At 40.8% G+C, this 21,765-nt stretch overlaps 1 protein-coding gene across 8 annotated transcripts in view; it reads left to right on the plus strand.

Moving 5' to 3' along the window:
* Positions 1-21,765, plus strand: part of LOC122548449 (uncharacterized) — a 184,883-nt gene that overhangs the window by 46,742 nt on the left and 116,376 nt on the right. For 7 of the 8 annotated variants that reach the window (XM_087983087.1, XM_043687141.2, XM_043687136.2 and 4 more), the window contains exons 2-3: positions 10,788-10,858; positions 15,014-15,130. In XM_087983087.1, the coding sequence (XP_087839213.1) occupies positions 10,788-10,858; positions 15,014-15,130 (188 nt within the window). The remainder of the gene's footprint in view (positions 1-10,787; positions 10,859-15,013; positions 15,131-21,765) is intronic. The other variant, XM_043687143.2, reaches the window with a different exon arrangement.

The raw sequence follows: 21,765 nt of genomic DNA on the forward strand, positions 1-21,765 counted from the left end.
GATATATTTAGCAGCATTGCAGGGTGCACCTGCAACGAGTATTGAAAGGCTGCTGCAAGGATACTTTGCATGTAGAGTTGGACCAGACTGTATCTCAGTGCTGCTCAGTTACTCTCTTAGCATTCACTTTACATGCTTTGGAGGTGCTCGCAGTATCCATATCTTGCTTTGCCATGCTGTACTATACCTGTTAACATGTTGATTTTAATCAGAGCCTAAAGACTGTCAGTACTGTCGTTTGATGTGTGATGGTCATGTTTGTCAGTAGGGATCTGTCCAGGATGGGAGTCATCTTCTGAAGTTCCAATAAGAGCCATACGAGCCTTGAAACATTAGTTCTACTTCACTCTACACAGGTGCTGCAATATCTGCTGAGTTTCTCCAGCATTCTCTGTCTTTGTTTCAGATTTTCAGCATCCGCAGTATCACAAGTGTCTTGCTATATAGTACACCAAGACATCAATCTAACATCTGTAGCATGTGCTAGCTGCCTGCCTGATAAACACACTGCACATTTATTCAACTGAATGGACAATGTTATAAAGTGTGCAAGTCTTCAGTCCAATTCTATCAGTCAAGAGGCACAGTCTGGGCATAGTCCACAGGTTGGCCATGGTCAGTCACCCACTTGAGCCAATCCAGATCAGGATATATATCTGACTGAAGGCCAGAGACTGGGCAACAGTCAGTTCTGTCAGGCCAGCAGAAGCAGTCAGGGGAATTGCATATCATCAATCAGGGAGCTACAAAGCTGGTCAGTTATGACTAAAGGAGCAAATACTATCCTATAGATCTGTGTGTTGATTATTGATAAGGGTGCAATGTAGCGTGAGAGGGGAAATGGAGGCTTATTGCCAAAGGGAATTGGGCATTTAAGGCGAGAAGAAAGCAGAGGCACATGTTGAGATGGGGACAAGGATAGTGACAGGGTTAAAGTCAAGTTATAAGGAGAGTATGTATGACAACTTTCAATGAAGTGGTAAGTTATAAGCACTGGGCTTTTGACAGTGATCACCACCGTGATGTCTACAAGGGGGAGTGTAGAGGATGAGGGTGGATATCATTAAGGTGTAATATCAAGGTTCAGGACAAGGACAACACTTCGAGGCAAAATTCAATGTGGTAGCTCTCCACGTTGGCTTGGGAGAGAGCAGTATGGTTTGAAATGGATTATCAGAGTAGCACAAGGTAAAAGCAAACATGGAAGCTCTGATAGTACATGGTGACCAGGTGGATCTTGGGAATGATGATATTCACCTTTAGCTGTTTTCCCTGCTATCATTTGCAATTCATTAGACACTAATTGTAACTGGTAAATGGCTGGGACAATGCCCAGGATGAGCTGAATCTGTGTCAGTTTAAGGGACAAAAATGATGGATCCATGCTGCTGGGCAGTAGGGCATTGAAGGGGCAAATGCATAAAGCATGCAATTTCAAAATGCAGCTATATTTAATTTGAAATTATTTCATCATCCATTTCAAATGCATTCAGAGTGAATGGATATAAGGTCAAAATGCTGGCCAAAGATGATTTGCAGCATGCTACTGGTACTTGGAAGTCATTGATGGCATCTCAATGACCCTAGCTTGTGAAACTCTAAAGGGTGCCTTGGGGGTTAGGAATGAATACTTCATCATCTTTCATGTAAATAATGTCATGAACTCAAGAATTCAATAATAAGTTTCATGGTTGCTGTGGCTCTGGCATGGAAAATGGTTCAGAGTGCAGCAGGGAGTTCCTTTTTAATGTGCAGTGTTGATCATTCAGCCAACACTGCACCTTTACTAAGTTGATGCACATGCTGAAGCTGAATGCATATGGAGACTTGGCCCTTATTATTAGAGCATTGCAAGTCTCACTGTAGGGAATAATGCATTGATATTGTACTGATGAATTGTCGCCCCCATTCGCAGAATATGCCACCACTGTTTGTTCTCATATAAGAACTTGTTCTACTTCTTACGTTCCCAACAGAGATCATTGCCAGCAAGAGTCATGCGCCAGCTGCTGGTGGAATGTTTGTCATTGTGGCTGCCTTTCTAAGAAAGTGAAAGTGAATGCAGCAGAATCATTCCAAAGGCAAGTCTAGGAGTGGCAGAAGACTGCTGCAGGACACAAGGAGCAGTGAATTCAGGCAGGGGTAGTAGTGGCAGGTTCCCTCAAGATGTATTGGGTCTACTGGAGGACCAAAGCTTTGCTCCTGATTCCCATTTCCTGGTGATGATCAGAGTGCAGTGTTGACACAACCTTATTTACAGAGAAGTGTGATGCCATCACCGTGGGTTCAATTCCCATCACCGGCTTGAGGTTACCATTAAGGACTCTCCTCAACCTCTTCCCTTTGCCTGAGGTCTACTGGTCCTCAGGTTAAATCACCGCCAGTCACTTCTCTGAAATGAGAGTAGCCCCTATGGTCTGGTAAGAATATGGTGACACAACAGGTTGGATGGATAGTTTGCAATACAAAGTAATGCCAACAACCTGAGTTCAATTTCTGTACTGGCTGAGATGGAATGACTCTCTTTCTCAAACTCTCTCAAGTTAAACCACCATCAATTTTCTGTCTCTCTCTCTCTTGTGAGAGAGAGAGAGAGAGAGAGAAAGCAGCTACGGTCAGACAATGACAACTTTACCTTTACCTTTGCCTAAATGAAAGTTCATCTTTGGAGTTGTCTGATTGCTGGCCTGTGTATGGTACTCCCAAGATCAGATGGGTGGTCTACAGTGGCAGTAGGGACAGTGTGGCAGTGACCTAGAGAGGGTGTTTAGATGGCTTGTGGCTAAGGACAAGTAAACTGTGTGACTTCATGGTTATACAGCTACGTGGGTGAGAGAATGAGATTGTATGTGCAAGGGAATGTCAGTCATGTCAGCTATGTGCTATGAGCCGCATGGGTTTTTGCCTGCTATGCCATTATATTGCCAGTAAGGGCCAATGCTGGTGTGCCAATGCTTGCCTTTTAAGGATGGTGTAGGCACCAAAGATTATGGTTTTTCAGTGGATGTCCGGTGACTGTCAAATTGTTCCAGAAGTAGTGGATATTAGGACAGATCTAGAATAGGGCGAGAGGGGCACCAGGTGGTTACGATAAGTAGTAAATGAGGTACATTTAGTAAGATATAATGAGAGATCTTACAGCAAAAAAACTTTCCATGAACTCAACAAAATTGACAATTTAATAAAATAAGATTAACTCAATATCTTTAACATAACTGAATCTCTAGAGTGTCATTATTAGGATTCATGATTCTACATTTTGATGAGTTAAAATTATGTTGTATGCTCTCATTCTTTAAATAAGTATCTGTGGATTTGGATTCTTATGGAAAAAACAAAATATATTTCAGATCTCTTCATTTCATAACAAATTATATTACTGCAACACTACCCTTTCTCAATTAAGGGTACATATCTGAAAAAATGACCTTCCCAGTGTCATGCGATAAAGTAGTAGCTATAAACTCAATAAAGTGTAATGACTGGCATGTATAGTCTTTGTACATTGACTGTGCTGTTATTGTTGGTTGACACTCAGTCTGATGACATTTTTAGTCCTGTTTCTGCCGTGGTCTATATGTGACAGAACAGGCAGATTCTTGTCCTCCATATCTCTGGGCACATGGGGAAGATATCATGCAAGATAGCAGAGCTTGCCATGCAAGGTTCACTTATTTTTTGATTCTTCTCTTCATTAGTAAGGAATTTGGACTCAAAACATGATGCAGCTTGACAGACAAGTTGTTGCCATTTTGAATGATTGGTTATAAGCTCCTCCCAGTCATTAATGTCAATGTCTCAAGAACAGCTTTCATAATGTATTTGTACCATTTTCAGTATACTCCAATTGGGATAAAAACATTTTTGCAGTTGTCGCACCGCCTAGTCCATCATTGTTGATTTTGCAGGAGTTTTGCCTGAATCCCAATAGTACTGGCTTCCAGAAGAATATTAGGGTTTGATTGTGGTCCTGTTGAATCTGGAGCTCCTGGTAAATCTCCCTTGCACTTTTGCACATTGCTGATACACAGTTCAATACAGAAGACTGGTGATGATAGTTACAGTACAGGAGTGACATGATGGCAACAGTCTGTACACGAGGACTTTTGTTGACACGTGAAAGTCTTTATTGTCAAACACTCACTGCCATAGTTTATAGAAGATTGAACTGGCACAACTGGTCTGATGTTGAATTTCTTCATCAGAAATTACCTTTTGAGAAAGATAGTTGCCATGAAATGGAAAGTGCCCAATGTATTCCAGAGTCTGTACTCAACAGATATGGAAGTAGAATACTTGACTGACCAGGTCTGTGTTGATTTTGCAGCATTCAAGGGAAGACCAAGTCTCTTGTATGCAAAATTGAAGCAATTCAGAGTGGATTGCAAATTTGGTGAAGATTTGGTACAAACTACAGGACAACAGCACTGCAGTCATCCATGTACTGTAGATCATGAATGTCTATGGTTGTCAGTTAAGTTTTAGCACAGAAGAAACTAAATTTTAAAGTTTCTATCTCAATGGTAATTACACCTGAAAGCAGTTTGGCTTTGATAAGGTGAATAATCAGACTCATATAAATTGTAAATAGTAGAGAAGCTTTCACACAGCTTTGTCTGAGACCAGTCCAAAATTTGCAGGTGTCTGTTTCAAATCTCCAACTCTAGGCAGTTAGAGTCTTATCAGCATGATGTAGTTGCAAGTTTGTGATGAGGTTTCATAAACATCCAAATCTCAGAAGCATCACCAACACAGCCTTACAGTTTGCTGAATCAGGTTAATGGACACAATGAAGAGTTTCTGATATTGTTCAGATCATCTTCCTTGGACTTGCCTGACAACAAAACCATGTCAGAGATTCTTCTAGAAGGTCTGAAGTCACACTGTCTCTGGTAGGATTTTCTCAGTCACGTTAAGGAGACAATTCTGACACTATACCTGTTCTCTATGACAAACAAAAGCATATCCTCTGTAAGAATATTCTGTTCTGCTAAACATAGCTGGACAAAGCACTCTGAGCTATAGGGTTTTAAATTTCTATGAGGCACAACTTGGCTGTGTTGGATTGGGAACTTGTTTAAAAGGCATGACTACATATAAGCAATGAACAGAATCAGAATTGAAAATGGAATAAAGAAATAGCAGAGAAGCTAAATCATTTCTTTGCATATGTTTTCACTGAAAACGATACAAAAAATTTCCAGAATTAGAAATCCAAGTGACTGGAGAAAATGAGGAATTGAAGAGAATTAGTGAAAAGGTGGTACCGGAGAGTAAAATGGACGGAAAGCTGATGCGTCCTGGGCCCTGATGGTCTCCATCCCAAAGTGTTGGAGGAAGTGGTGTAGAGATTGTTGATGCACTGGAAATAATCTCCCAAAATTCCAGAGACTTTGGAATGATTTCTTCAGATTGGAAGCTTGAAAATGTCACCTACCGTTTAAGAAATGAGCAAAAGAGAAACCAGGGAACTACAGAGGAACGTCAATTATTTGAATTTCGGATTATCTGGAGAAGATCACAAGGTCCCGATAGAAACATTACATAAAAGAGGTGTTTCCAACACTGATCACGTCTTTTGTTTACAATGATTAAAAATGAACTCAGCTGACTGAAATCTGCAGAGACCAGTCCTGGACATCGATGGGAGCACAGGCACCATCTCCAAATGACTGACCTCCCGCCCTGCCTCTCTCTCCCCACTTTCCTTGGAATTCTACACAAGGGTGTATCCTAAACCCCTCGCCCCTCCACTTTCCTCAGATAATCTCTCCAACATTGTCCTATACAGGGCAAAGGTGGAACTTCTTGAAAAGTTGCAGTAAAAAGTTGTGTGTGTGTGTGTGTGTGTGTGTGTGCACGCGCACTATTTTGAGACACCCCCCAAAGGCAGCAACAGTCTTCCTGTTGGTGTCCAGACCAGCTGCCCGGACGGGAACAGTGGACAGAGGCAGGTGATGAGGGGAGCAGTCGGTGGGGGGAGGGGTGCTCACGCGCGGTGTGTTGCTGCCTCCTCTTCTGAACAGGAGCGGAGTTAGCAAGTGCTCACTGTGTGAATCCCGTTGAACTGATCAGAGGGTTGGGGGGAAAGCTTCAGCAATGCTGCAGCAGGTCCCTTACACACAAGTGTGTGTCTGTTCAGAAACAAACCTTGAGACAGAGAGGGTGAAGACAGGCAGACCGAGGAAAAAGGAAACTTCAGAAAACTCCGAGCTGAAGAGGAGAGGCATTGAATCAATTAATCGAACAATCAGTTGTCTGAATGAAATACTGCCTGCCCATCTCGTTCAGGTAATTGAGGTTCTTCTGTACTTACTTAGGTTCGAGCACTTTCACTATTACCGATCATAAAGGACATGATAAATGGACACTTGGTAAAAATTATCTGATTGGACCCAGTCAGCATAGAATTGCAAATAGGAAATCATGTTTCACAAATGTGTGAATCTTACTTATAAATTTAATAAAGGGAGCTTGAAGGATTTAGCATATTTGGATTTTCAGAAAACCTTTGATAAGGCCTACCACAGGAAGTTGGTTAGCAAAATTAAAGCACAGGGTACAGAACGTCCTGTACTTGCATGTATTGAGGATTGGCTAACAAACAGAAAACAGTGAATAGGAAAAAAAAGGGTCGTTCTTTCATTGGTAGATTGTTACACGTCATTTGGGTAGTATTTTGGAAATCAAGCCCTGCTATTCCCACGTCATCACAGAAGTTAAAGATTTTAAGAAGTAAGTAGAATTCCCTAAGTTATTTGTCTTTTAGACCCTAACAAGAATTGCTACTTATACATAAATAGATTCTATCCATAGATAAGCAATTATGAACTATCAGTGTATAACTCTACTACTTAAAACTCACCTTCTACACGCGCTTGCATTCAGACAGACACAAAGGAGTTATATGTGGAGGGAAATACTGAAAGTGCATTGGAGTGGTCGCAATTGACAGAGTTTTCTGAGATGAACCTTCTGCTGATCCAAACACTGCTTCTTGGTTGTTGTTCTTCAGATACTTTCTCTTATTTGAGGGAGGCACAGTGTCACTGGTTCACACTCATTAGGACCCTTCAGTTATTTCTTAATAGTCACAACTTACAGCACCTAAAAATAGAAATTAACTAGCTATCTTCAGACTTGTAATTTCTTTTTAACTGCAAAGCAAATACAGCTTCTTCCCCTCCAGACATTTAGTGGCTTCTGCCCCAAACATTCCCACGCCCAAGCTGTTCAGCTACCTGCGTGCCAATCACATATTTGTTGGCCGGCAGGAGGCGTCTGTCATTAATTCCCGGGTCTCTATTTCACAGATTAATCAGCTCCTTGTTGCCGGCCAAATATCCAATTGTGCATAGCCCCCTGGCTCCAGCTCATCTGTAACTAGGCTTTTCCCAGTTCGAGAACAAGACTTGCAATGAGTGACAGGTAACTTGCTTTTAAAAAAGCACAGCAATCCTTCAACAATCCTTAGCTTTAAAATCAGTCCTTTCCCTATTTCCGTTTAACGCAAAAACACAGAAAAATAAAAGATGGTCTTTTTAAGACTATGACTACTGAGGTACTGGAAGGATCAGTATTCTTGGCCCTGGCTGTTTAAATTTGGTTCTCACAAAGTCGTTGATATATATTGTAATGTTTCTATAATTACAGTTAATGCAAATCTAAAAAGTAATGTGTATTGTGTGGAAAGTGCAGATGGAAAAATATGAAGGTATCCACTTTAGTATTTCTTAAATGGTGAGAGGTTGGAAATTGTAGATGTGCAAAGGGATGTTGGTGTTCTTGTCAGTAAGTCGCTGAAGGCTAACATGCAGGTACAGTAATCGATTAGGAAGGCTAAGGAACGAAAGCCCCTTTAACAAGAGGATTTGAGAATGGGTGTAATGAGGTCTTCTACAGGAGCTTGGTTTGACTGTACCTGGAGTACTGTGTGCAATTTTGGTGTCCTTTGTAAAGATTATTTCCAAAGAGGAAGTGTAACCAAGGTTCACCACACTTGTTCCTGGATGGTAGGACTGTCCTATTGAAAAAAGGATTGAGCAAACTGGGCTTGTTGTTCTCTGATGGTTTGAAGAATGAGTGCTGATCTCATTGAAACCTAAAAAAAAAACTTAAAGATAGAGTGGATGCAGGCAAAATGTTTTTCCTGGTTGAGGAGTCTAGAACTAGGGTACTTAATTTAAAATATAGCGGGTGCCACTGAGGACTGAGTTAAGGAGAAATTCTTGAGAGGGTGGTGAATCTTTGAAATTCTCTCTCTCTCTCTCTCTCTGAGAGCTATGGAAACTTAGTCTTTGAGTATACTTAAAGTAGAATTTGATATTATCAATTGTGTGAAGGATCATGTAGATAGTGTGGGTAAAAGATATTGAAGTGTTCATTCTGCCGTGATCATGTTGAATGGCAGAGCAGACTTGATGGGATGAATGGCCTATTCTTGATTCCTTGTTACTGTATGTCTGAACAATGTTTCTGTCACTGACAGTAGTGGTGATTGAAATAGTTTCAGATGGATACAGGGCGTCACACAAAAGATTTCATAAAGATTTTGCATTTGTATTAAAGACAAAGTTGCATTTCTGTAACATCTTTCATGACCTTAGGCTGTCCTATAGTGCTTTAGAACCAATGAAGCCCTTTACCCAAATTGTGTTAATATAAATATATATATAATTTTGCATTATGTATATGTAAGTTGAATGCCAATATTGTAGAATTGAGAGACTTGAGTATTTTGCTCACAGTCTTTTTCGTAAATTGTCCTTTATTTATTCTTCTTCAACCAGTTGCATCTCAACTGTCTTCATGGATTCTTGCCATGGAATGTTCTTTGAATACAATTAAATGTTGCCAACCATGCTTGGAGTTACTGGTTCCCAGGGAGCTATATCCATAATTGTCTGATTTTTACAAGAACAAAGTGTACCCTGGGAGGGAGGGCTTTAATACTTTGTGTGCAGTTGCATTCATATGTTGAATTGAATTTTTGTAACTTTTTGCTGCATGTTTCTGGGAACGGATCTAAAGTAGGTTAGCCCTTTGAACTTGTCTAAGTCTCTACAGACAATGAAGACATTGTAAAGAACTTCAGCATTTTTTTATTTAATAAAAGTGAGGTCAAAAGTTTTGCAATATTCTTGCTTTTAGACTATATCTGAATTGAAACGAATGAAGGTGGATATTATAATCCTCAAATGTGATGTACATTTAAGTCTTTGCAGCAAGAGCAACAACTAATAATTATATAGTGCCTTTATTTTAATAAAAGTTTCCACAGTGTTATGCAAGCGTATTATGGAAAATTTGATACTGAACTACATAAGCCGATATCAGGACAGATAACTAGAAGTTTTGATAGAGAGCTAGGTTTTAAGGAGTACCTTAAAGGAAGTTAGAAAGGCAGAGACACTCGGGGAGAGAATTCCAGAACTTGGGAACTAGGCAGTTGAACACACAGACACCAGTGGTGGGGTTAATAAAATGTAGGTTGCTCAAGAGACTAGAGTTTGAAGAGACAGATATGTCAGAGAGTTGTAGGGCTGGAAGAGATTGCAGAGGTAAGGAGTGGTGAGGTTATGGAGAGATTTTCATACAAACAAACACATTAAGAGCAGGGGAAGGCTACTCCTGTAACATCTGGCAGGAGTGTTCACACTAAACATGCAGCATGAGCAGAAAGCAATAGAGCATGTGAGAGTCGTAGGGAAGTAGTCCGCAGCAAAGTTCATAGGGACACCAGTCAATTGAGGGGGCCCAGCAGGGTTATTCAAGGGCTGCCACCCATACCAGCTCAAGGAATGTATGTTTGTTGCAGACCATTCAATTATATTTTAAATACTAACCATTGCCTGTCTACCATCATAATTTCCTTTCTTCATGTTCAAGGCCCTAGATTCAGAAAGAACTAATGTAATGTAAAATTCTGTCATATTAAGGTCACTATTTACCAAAAGATTATTACAGCAAGATTATTAATTAGCCCTTTCTAAGTGAACAATGCTAAATACAAAGGAGCCCAATTCATAGTTGGCTTTTCAGTGTATTACTCCAAAAATGAATCTCATACACACAGCAGGAATTCTTCCCCCAAAACATCGTTGGTGATTTGGTTAACTAAGTCCATGTGTAAACTGAAGGCAGCCATTATTACTTTATTATGCACATGCATCTGATTTCCAAAGTTATACTGTGCACAATATTACTTCAATAATTTGCTGGCTAATAAATAACTTCAACCGGTAATTACAACCTATTTCAGTTTCTTAGCCCCACCAAAACAGATTTTACAGCTTGATTCTTTGATCTAAGAACCTTTCTTGGGATAAAGCAATGATAAGCAAGAAAACAATGCTTTAAAACTTCCCAACAGCATTAGCACACCTTGCTGCAAAGATGTTAGCTACGGGCCTGCTGAGATGCTCATATTCTAGAACATTCCTATTTCCACTTCCGCCACTTTATATGAGCTTCATTTTCACCACTATACTAGCTCACCGCTTTATCCCAGCTCCAATTGTCAATGCTTTATCTCAACTCCACTCTCACTTTATTCCAGTTTTACGCTCATTACTTTATACCAATTCCACTTACTGCTTATATCCTAGCTGCAACCTCACCACTTTATCCCAGCTGCACTCTCACCATTTTTACCCCTCCTGATTGGGTGTATTAAATATAACCAGATTTAGAAAGGTAGAAAAAATAAGCAGTTAAAACAATGTAACCACTATCCAGGTTATTTACGTCTGTTTTCATTTTTATAAGTAAGTTTTTTTTTTAATTAGTGATCGCTGCCAGAAGGGACTTTGGGTCGTTTCATTCATCAAATATTCAAGAACTTCTTGGAGCTGCAAAGGTTTGATATTTACATGTTTTTGGCAGTGGAAATAGTCTTTTTTTAATTTCATACCTTAGTTACTAATGCACAGACAGGATAATATTTGCTCTAAACATCTGGGTTTTTTTTCTGTTCCAACAGCCATTTTGGAGAATATAAAATAGTGATAGGATAGGTGTTTGCGATTTTTGAGAAGATTTGTAGCTCAGGTTGAGATTCGTGTTGTAAGTTTGTTCACTGAGTTGGTAGGTTTGTTCTCAGACATTTCATCACTAGGCTAGGTAACATCATCAGTGAGCCTTCAATGAAGCGCTGGTGTTCTGTCCCACTTGCTATTTATTTACCACCCACTTGGTCTGTTGTGGTGGGTGATATCATTTCTGGTTCTTTTCCTCAGAGGTTGATAAATGGGGTCCAAATCTATGTGTTTATTGATGGAGTTCCAGTTGGAATGCCAGGCCTGTAGGAATTCCACTGTGTGTCTCTGTTTAGCCTGTCCTAGGATGGGTGTGTTGTCTCAGTCGAAGGTGATGTCCTTCTTCGTCTATGTGGAAGAATACTAGTGATAGTTGGTCATGTCTTTTGGTGGCTAGTTGGTGCTTGTGTACCCTGGTGGCTAGTTTCCTGCCTGTCTGTCCAATGTAGTGTTTGTTGCAGTCCTTGCAGGGTATTTAGTGTCTGACATTGGTTCTGCTGGTTGTTGATACCGGGTCCTTTAGGTTCATAAGTAGCTGTTTCAGTGTGTTGATAGGTTTGTGGGTTACCATGATGCCAAGGGGTCCAAGTAGTGTGGTCGTATCTCTGAGATATCTTGGATGTATGGTAGTGTGTCTGGGGAAGTTGTGTATTCTAGTTTGGGTTTGTTGTTTAAGAATCGGCAGACTGTGCTTATCGGGTATCCGTTGTTCTTGAATATGCTATATAGGTATTTTTCTTCAGCTGTTCGTAGTTCCTGGATGCTTCAATGTATCGTGGCCCATTTAAATAATGTTCTGATACAGCTCTGTTTGTGGGTGTTGGGATGATTGCTCCTGTGTGGCTTTGTGTTGCTTCCATGTAAATGCTTGTCTGCAGTTCTCCATTGATTGTTTGTTCCACGGTGACATCTAGGAAGGGGAGTCTATTGTTGTTCTCTTCCTCCTTGGTGAAATTTATGCCGGTGAGGATGATGTTATTGATATTGTAGATTTCCTCTAATTTGTTCCACAAAGGTGTCATAGCGGGCCCAAAGCTTGAGTTGGATCGTGGAGAGGACTGTTCGTTCCAGTCTCTCCATAACTACCATAACCCTTGACATCATGGTAGCCCATAAACCTACTGACACACTGAAACAGCTACCAACACACCGAACCTCACAACATATCCATCCTAGGACAGGCTAAACAAAGGCATGCACAGGAATTCCTAGAGGCCTGGCATTCAAACCGGAACTCCATCAATATCCATATTGATTTGGACCCCATTTACCAACCTCTGAGGAAAAGAACCAGAAATGATATCACCCACTATAACAGACCAAGACACATAAATAACAAGCAGGACAGAACACTAGCACTTCGTCGAAGGCTCACTGATGATGTTACCTAATATGGTGATGAAACATCTGAGAATACACCTACCAGCTCAGTGAGCAAACTTACAACTTGAATAAGAGTTTGTTCCAGCATTTAGAAAAGAGTTATAGACTCATAGCATTGTACAGTACAGAAGTGGACCTTTGTACTGCCAAAATATATTGCTACCTACATTAGTTTCACTTTTCAGCACTAGTCCCGTAGTTAACATGAAAATATTCTATGAGCTACTATCAATTTCATTGTTCCAATTTATGCGTAGGCAAAAATCACCTGTACAGATGGGACACCTGAACTCTTTTTAAGGTTGCTGATGCCAAGAATCAATTTCTTTGCAGGACCCGGGGATGCAGGTTTCTTTCTCCCCCGGCCTATTCTATTCTGTCTTTCAAGAGGGAGGGCAGAATGACAATAAATATGTTGCTATGTGTTAGGGTGAGGCCCCTGCAATAGTTGAACAACTGAAGGTATGTGGAAACAATTAAATCCTACTATCCCTTGGGCCACTCTCTGACTCACGTACTCAAAGACTTATGGTTCAAGAATCAGATAAATGAAGACACGTGGCAGTTAATTGTGATCTTGAATAAATATAAAACTCAAATTGAGGGTCATCTGATGACATGATAATGCATGCATTGGCAGGTGTTTGAGTGTGAAGTTAAGCTTTTGGATGGTAAGCATGAGTTTTGATTGACAGGGTCTAATGATGTGTGTTTGATTGGGGTATGATGCTTTGTAGAGCTTTGGACCAAAGATATCATGTAAAAATGTATTTACTGATATTGACCATTCTTGAATTTTGACTTTATTTATTCATTCATTCATGGGATGTGGATGTCACTGGCAAGGCCAGCATTCATTGCCCAGAAGGCAGTTAATAGTCAACCAACCAGTATAGGTAAGGATGGCAGATTTCCTTCCCTAAAGGTCATTAGTGTACCAGATGGGTTTTTCCCAACAATCAACAATGGATTCATTTGACTCTGAATTCCAGATTTTTTTTATTGAATTCAAATTCTGCCATCTGTCATAATGGGATTCAAAACCCAGGTCCCCAGATTCTTTATTTGGGTCTCTGGATTAACAGTCCAGTGATAGTGCCATTAGGCCATTGCCTCCCCTAATCTTCTTGCTATGATGTTGCAATGTCCAGATTTTTTTAGGACTGACGTCTTGGGCCACCAGTCCTTTTTTAGGAAAGCTCTTGAAGGCCTCCTAGCCACCCTGCAGAATCTTGGAGTTTCTTGTCCATTCTATCACTAAGATTTCTAATGCCATTCACGTCCATGGTATTCACTTTGTTTAGAATTGTAACAACTGTGTTCAGCAGCAGCCTTCTGCAATTTTCCTTTGGGAAGGACAGACTTCGTTTAGAACTTAAAGCTGAGTGCACCATATGCTATTAATGCAATCCTGCTTAATTTCCTGCTGAGCAGAGACAGCCAGAACTACGACTAACACACTGCCCTTTGCCACTATTGGATGTAAAATGTGGCACTAACCTTTTGTGCTACCTCCCTACAGTAAAACCAGCGGGAGACAGGTTGCAAATCATGATTCCATTGCTGAAAAATAGGGCAAACAAACTTTTAGCCTGTAATTTATAGAATAAATAATCATGGGTCTGAGAACATGATGAGAGGAATCTAGCATTTTTCTTTCAAAATTGTATATTTAGTTCACAAGTGTTGTCAAATGGCTCTAGTAGATTGCAACAGACTTGCGGGTGGAGGTTTCTTTAGGTTGCTGAGATTACTTCCGCCTTTCCACCTTAGGTCTCTTGCTGCTGTTGCTCCAAGTTTATACATCTATCAGTTGCCAGGTTTTGCAATGTGCAGTACACTATGCAGATCGAGGACATCTTGGTAGTTTAGTCAGCATAATGCTTCCTGACTTATTCAGGCTCTGGAACCACTGTTTTACCATGCTTATTAAGTGTTAAAAATGCTTTTGGTGGAGATAGAGGCTTCACTAATGGTGCACAAAGGTGATCATTCAGATAACAAAAAGTATGCATCCTTCCTAAAGAGTCAACCTTTATCTTACCGCATGTTTGTAAACACTGCAGACTGTCTCAGGTGAAGGCATCAGATGTTGTTCAAGAATTTTGCATTCACTTGTATGACCTTGTGACAATATTTGGAGGAGCCAATGGTGGTCTGGGGTGGACAAAGTTAAAAATCACACAACGCCAGGTTGTCAACCACCTGATGAAGAAGCAGCACTTTGAAAGTTAATGCTTCCACATAAACCTGTTGGATTGTAACCTGGTGTTGTGTGAATTTTAACCTTGCGACAATAGCCACATATGAGTAAAAAGTAATCATATAATTACAGTAGAAACCTTTTTAAGATGGCTCTTCAGAGAAGTGCAAAGGTCATCAGTTACTTTCTGTACTTGGCAAACCCTCCCACAATGGAATATTTTAAATGATTGGGCATGCTAATCCATGCTTTTCATAGAAAATTTAGTTTATGTGTAATTCTGACAACTAGTATATATAATTCACTGTGTAAATGCACTAATACATTAAATACAAAAGCTGAATCCATGATTAGAAGTAATTGAACAATTTTGAACTTCTGTTTTATTTAGACAGGAAATTATGTCCCTCCTTCATTGCCATTTGACCTACCTCAATTTTCGTATGAAAATGGAAAAATACCACCATTTGGTCAAGACATGAGGAAAAAGCATTTTCTTCTTGAGGAGGTAGGATTTATACACTACAGTCAAAAGACTGTATATCTTTTCCTTTTTTTTTCTATTTGTCATTGTACTTTTAGCAATTTTGCTGAATGGACCAATGATTTTGTACATTATTGCTGTAAAAAAGACACGTTATTGTCAAGACTTTTCATTTTACACCCATCAGGATATTTTGCAAGATTATAAAAGCCGACATGTACACTGCGTGAGAGGAGAATGCTGCTAAGTTAATAAGTGGTCTCTAATTGTAGCGGTATTGCCGTTGGAAATTCACCCATTAACATTGGATTGGAGGGGGGATCTAAGATGGCGGCAATCTGAGAAAATCACACTGCAGAGCTTTGCATCGCAGCAGGAGCAGGACGGTCTTTTAACGCACCCAACCCAGGTCATCAGGATGTCTTGGGGTGTTGGAAAGATTGTGGAGTCCCAAGAAACATTTAAAAATTGACTTACCTGTATTTTCAGCTGTCCAGAAATGCCTAAAAAGGGAGGAGGAGCATCTGAGGCCAGACCTGCAACTCAGCCTGCAGCAGCCTCAGAGCCGATTACTCTCCAGGACCTGGTGAACCAGCTCTTGAAATCTCGCGAGATGTTGGGGAAACAGATTGAAGAGAAGCTGGCTCCAGTCTCTCTCATGCTGCAGAAGCATGAACAGCAGCTGAGAGACCTGGAGAAGAGGACGGATGAGGTGGAGCATAGGGTCACAGTGGTGGAAGCTGATGCCAGTTCATTCAAGGAAGAGATCCAAGCCCTGAAGACGCAGGTTCGTAATTTGCGTGACCAAGTGGATGATTTTGAAAACAGGGGCAGAAGAAAAAACATTTGGATCATCCGCCTGCCTGAGGGTAAGGAAGGTGAGCGGCCTGCGGAATTTGTTGAAGCTTGGCTTCCGAAATTCGTTGACTTGGAGACTGGCATGAGAGGATTGAAGATAGAGAGGGCTCACCGGATCGCAGCACGGAGGTCGGGTCTGGGTCAACGCCCTCGTCCTTTCCTGGTGCGGTTCCGTCATTACCGGGATAAGGAGAGAGTCATGGAGGCTTCCAGATGCCAGGGGAAGGATCCAAAGGCCCTAATTTATGAGGTGTCTAAGATCATGTTTTTTCAGGACTTTTCAGCGGCAGTGATCCAGAAACGAAAATCGTATGATGGTGTCAAGAGAAGACTGAGAGAGCTTGGGATTCACTACTCCCTGAGATATCTGGCAGTGCTTCGGATGACCTTAGATGGATCCATGTATCTCTTTGACACATCGGAGAAGGCAAGAGACTTTGTGGACAAACTAACCTAATTTAAACAATTGTAGTATGTATAAATATTGTTGCTTGGGTATGCGTTTATCATTCTGTAAAAGAAATGGAGGAAATCCGGTTGGAGCTTTGTTTTTCCCCTTTTTTTCTCCTCTATTGACAATAATTTGGTTCAAATTATGTCTGGTGGTGGTTAAGATGTACATTTTAAATTTCTAAGTTAGGACATACCAAAGGATGGATGGGGTATTTATTCCCCCTTTTTTTAATGAAAGAATGTCTTTTTATTCAAATTGATATTCTATGGGGTGCTTTTCTTTTTAGTTTGTGCTTGCGATGCGGCTCTAGCTGGGAGAAGTGAGGGTGGTTGAGATGGTTAGATGCCTATTTATGGACAGTTCGGGATGGGTGGTTGCCCCCTCTGGGCAGGGGGTGAGTTCCCCTACTCAGCGCTATTGGCGCTTTATATGTTGGTTTGTTTTCTAGTTTTTGTTGTTTTTTATTTTTAATAATTTTGTATGTTTGTTAAATGTAGTGGTTTTAGTTTATGTAGTTTTTATATTTGGTGGGCCATGTGACACTAAGGCTCAGCAATTTGTGGTTCGGGTTCCTCCTCTCTGGAATTTAAATGTAATTGCAGAAGATTATGGCTAATGATTTGATTAAATGGTGTACCTGGAATATCAAGGGAAGTCGCTCACCAATTAAGAGGAAGAAGGTACTCTTGAGTCTTAGAAAGGAGAAAGTGGATATTGCTTTGTTACAAGAGACACAATCGGATGACAAGGAGCATCTGAAATTACAGCAGAATGGCTTTGACCGAATTTATTTTTCATCATTTAATACCAGAAGTAGGGGAGTGGCTATATTGGTAAGGAAAAATCTCTCAATTAAATTATTGGAATGTGTTAAAGATACATACGGGAGGTTTGTAATTCTTAAAGCCTTGATAAATGGGGAAGAATATGGCATTTTAAATGTTTATTGTCCCCCAGCTCATCCTCTTAAATTCTTGGAAGATGCTTTTTCTAAACTGATAAGTCTCAAGTCTCGGCACATCATTATAGGGGGAGATTTTAACTGCCTCATGGACCTCACAGTAGACAGGTTGCCTAAAGGTCCCTCGATACCGTCTGCACAAACTAAACAGTTATTGGGTCTGTGTGGGGAATTAGGGTTAGTGGACGTCTGGAGGTGTCTCCATCCTACAGGTAGGGATTTCACGTTTTTCTCCAATCCGCATAGATGTCACACGAGGATTGATTTTTTTCTCTGATCATGCTCCAATGTACCTCATGGTTAAAATTAAGGATGTTACAGTGGATTCAAGGTACTGGCGAATGGACCCCTTTATTCTCATGGACAGCAAGTTTGTGGATTATTTCTCTAAGGAATTTCGGGCATTCCAAGACATCAACATAGGCTCGATTGATAGCTCATCTGTTCTCTGGGAAACTGCCAAAGCTTATGCCAGAGGGTTAGTTATTTCATATTCCACCAGTAGGAATGCCCCATTATCAGAGCAAAGAAATGCAGGACGCTGTGAGGCAGCTTCAGAGTGGAAAGGCACCCAGTCCTGATGAACTTCCCAGTGAATTCTATAAGGAATTTATAAGTATACTGTCAGGCCCGATGCTGAATATGTTTAATGATTCATACAGTCATGTTTGTCTCCCACCATCTCTGAGAGAGGCCAATATTTCACTTATCCTTAAAAAAGGGAAGGATCCGGAAGACTGTGCTTCATACAGGCCCATCTTGCTCTTAAATGTGGACTTTAAGATCCTCTCTAAGGCTCTTGCGTTAAGGCTGGAGACTGTGTTACCCTCTATTATTAAAGAGGATCAGACAGGCTTCATAAAGGGTCGCAAATCCTCCAATAACATTAGGAGGCTGCTTAACGTAATTCAAGCATGCCAACAGCAGTCAATGCAGGGATTGGTGATTTCTTTAGATGCAGAGAAGGCATTTGACCGAGTTGAGTGGCCGTACCTTTTCTATACTCTAGACCGGTTTGGTTTGGGCAAAGTTTTCATAAGATGGATAAAGGTTCTCTACAGTGTACCTCTCGCTGCGGTCATTACCAACGGGGTACGATCAAGCAATTTTGATATTTCTAGGGGCAGTCGGCAGGGCTGTCCCCTTTCACCATTACTTTTTACGTTGGTGATTGAACCGTTGGCAGACGCCATTCATGGGGATCTCAATATATCAGCTCCAGAAGTGGGGTCAAAATTACATAAGATCTCGCTGTATGCAGATGATGTTCTAATTTTCTTGACAAATCCAGCAGTCTCAGTGCCTTACCTGATACAATGCATTCATGCGTTTGGCGCCTTTTTCAGGGTATAAGATTAATTTTGCTAAATCAGAGGCTATGCCTATGGGTGGTCTTACAAAAGAGTTGGCTCTTGAGAGTGACTATAGATTCCCATTTAGGTAGTCACAGGGGGGTTTTGTGTATTTGAGCATATTCATTACTCCAGTTCTGGATTGGCTGTTCAAAGCCAATTTTACTCAATTATTTGAAAAAATTAAACAAGATCTCCAAAGATGGGAGACACTTCCAGTCTCATGGTTGGGTCAAATAGCGCTTATTAAGATGAATATTCTCCCTCGTTTGCTATACCCTATATGGGTGCTCCCCCTGATTTTCAATAAACAAACACTCAGGAGACTGAACAGTTGGTTCAGCTCCTTTATCTGGCACTGTAAACGGCCCCTCATTAAATTAGCCAAACTGCAGTTGCCTGTCAGATTGGGGGGAGTAGACCTTCCGGACATTAAAAATTACCAATTAAGCTCGCTTTTGACCTACGTAAGTGATTGGGTTTGTGGGGACCCTCTTTCAATATGGTTAGACATCAAAGTCTCCCAGGCAAGGTGCCCCCTTACCAGTTTGCTGTTTTTGGACAAAGTGAGGACAGTTAGGGAATATTGCCATAACTCAATAGTCATCAATACTGTTAAAGCATGGAGGGCAATTTGGCAGAGGGAAGGTAATATTGGCAAAACATCTTTGTTTACACCTTTAGTGGGTATGACGAGTTTTCAATCAGGTATGATAGATTCAGGATTTAAACATTGGGCAGTTATGGGTATATCTTGCATGGGTGATTTATTTGAGGGAGATGTAATGATGTCCTTCGATCAGTTAGTACAGAAGTACGAGTTACCTAATGGAGATCTCTCTCATTTTTTTCAAGTTAGGAATTTTATTCAAAAAAAGACCACACTTTTGACTGATCCCTAAAAATCTGACATGGAAAGAGGGGTACTAAGGGCTAAGAGTACACTCTCTGTCAGTACTCTATATCACCAATTGGGGGGTGCCACCTCAGATGAGTCTGATCGACTCTGCAAGATGTGGGAAAGAGAACTGGGTGTTGAAGTTTCTTCAGAGGCATGGGAGGATATTTGGGAGAATACAAGGAAGATATCCATTTGCAATAGGACCCATGCTTTACAGTTGAGATTCTCCACAGGGTCCACTTAGCCCCAGACCGTTTTTCAAAATTTAAACCAGGGGTATATCTTCAGCATGTCCCAAGTGCAAGGTCTGTACGGGTACTCTTACCCATTGTCTTTGGTCTTGTGACAGGCTTCAAACATATTGGAGCGCTGTGGTGGGTGCAATGGAGAGGATTTTAGGTGTAGGGGTGGAGAAGGACCCTATTTCGCTCCTTTTGGGCCTACCCATTTCATTTCCTGCAGACTCGCATAAGGAAAGACTTTTCAATATTCTTACATTTTGTGCAAGGAAGAATATCTTGCTAGGTTGGATATCAGAAAACCCCCCAGGCCTGTCGGGTTGGCATAAGATTGTTATGGAGCATATTCCCCTGGATTTTCTCACAAATATGGTACACCACAAAACTGAGAATTTTTACAAGACATGGCAACCCTTTTTGAAATACCTGGACACAGATTTATCTGCCACACTAACAAGGGCTTTTATATAGCCATAACGATTGTGTTTCATGGGCCCAATATCCACGGAGGAGGAACTGTGAATGTATGAGTGTTTTGTTTGGCTGGGCTGAGTTATTACTATTTATTTGTTTGTTGTTAGGTATTTATTTATGTAGTTAAATAGCTAGTTTAGGTTTTTTTTTAATTTTATACTTCTCTATATATGTTTATACATTCGTATAGGAGGGTGGGTTGGGGAATTTTTTTTATTATTTGGGTTTAGTTTTGTACTATTTTTGTACTGTTTTGAATTGCATTGTTTTGTATTTGTTGTAATATTTAAAAATCTATTTTTTCTTAATAAAAATACTTTTTAAAAAAAAATGAAAAAAAACATTGGTTTAGAGATGTTGGAAAAGGAAGTGACCAGGAAGACAGACCGGCCTGCTGTCTAGATAATAGAAGGATGCAAAGACAAGTCACATAGAACCTGAGGGCAGATGTGATAAAGCAGGTCATTGCACTCAGTGAATGGTAGCCGTCATCGGACTGTCTTTACCCTTATTTTCTTTCAACTGACTCTATTGCTGGGGTGTATTGGCAAATAAGGAGGGCAGAATGTAAAAATGAGCTGGCATGTTAAAAAGTGGAATAAAAATGACCTGGAAAAGAGGTGTAAAACTGACTATTTGAATAGAGAATCTACATTGTTCAGTAATAATGTGCGGTGTCCCGCAGGGTTCAGTGTTGGGGCCGCAGCTGTTCACATTATATACTAATGATCTGGATGAAGGGACTGGGGGCATTCTAGCGAAGTTTGCCGATGATACGAAGTTAGGTGGACAGGCAGGTAGTACTGAGGAAGTGGGGAGGCTGCAGAAGGATCTAGACAGTTTGGGAGAGTGGTCCAGGAAATGGCTGATGGAATTCAACATGAGCAAATGCGAGGTCTTGCACTTTCTAAACGGTGAGAAAATTCGTAAAGCCAAAGTACAGAGGGATCTGGGAGTGCTACTTGAGGATTCTCTGAAGGTAAACATGCTGGTTGAGTCCATGATTAAGAAAGCGAATGCAATGTTGTCAATTATCTCAAGAGGGTTGGAATATAATAGCACAGTTGTGCTACTGTGACTTTATAAAGCTCTGGTTAGACCCCATTTGGAGTACTGTGTCCAGTTTTGGTCCCCATACCTCAGGAAGGACATACTGGCACTGGAGCGTGTCCAGCGGAGATTCACACGGATGATCCCTGGAATGGTAGGTCTAACATACGAGGAACGGCTGAGGATCCTGGGATTGTATTCATTGGAGTTTAGAAGATTAAGGGGAGATCTAATGGAAACTTACAAGATAATACATGGCTTGGAGAGGGTGGACGCTAGGAAATTGTTTCCGTTAGGCGAGGAGACTAGGACCCGTGGACACAGCCTTAGAATTAGAGGGGGTAAATTCAGAACAGAAATGCGGAGACAT

The sequence above is a fragment of the Chiloscyllium plagiosum genome, unplaced genomic scaffold, assembly GCF_037043375.1.
Source record: "Chiloscyllium plagiosum isolate Xiang-an unplaced genomic scaffold, Cpla_swu_hap1 HiC_scaffold_3, whole genome shotgun sequence".
NCBI lineage: Eukaryota > Metazoa > Chordata > Chondrichthyes > Orectolobiformes > Hemiscylliidae > Chiloscyllium > Chiloscyllium plagiosum.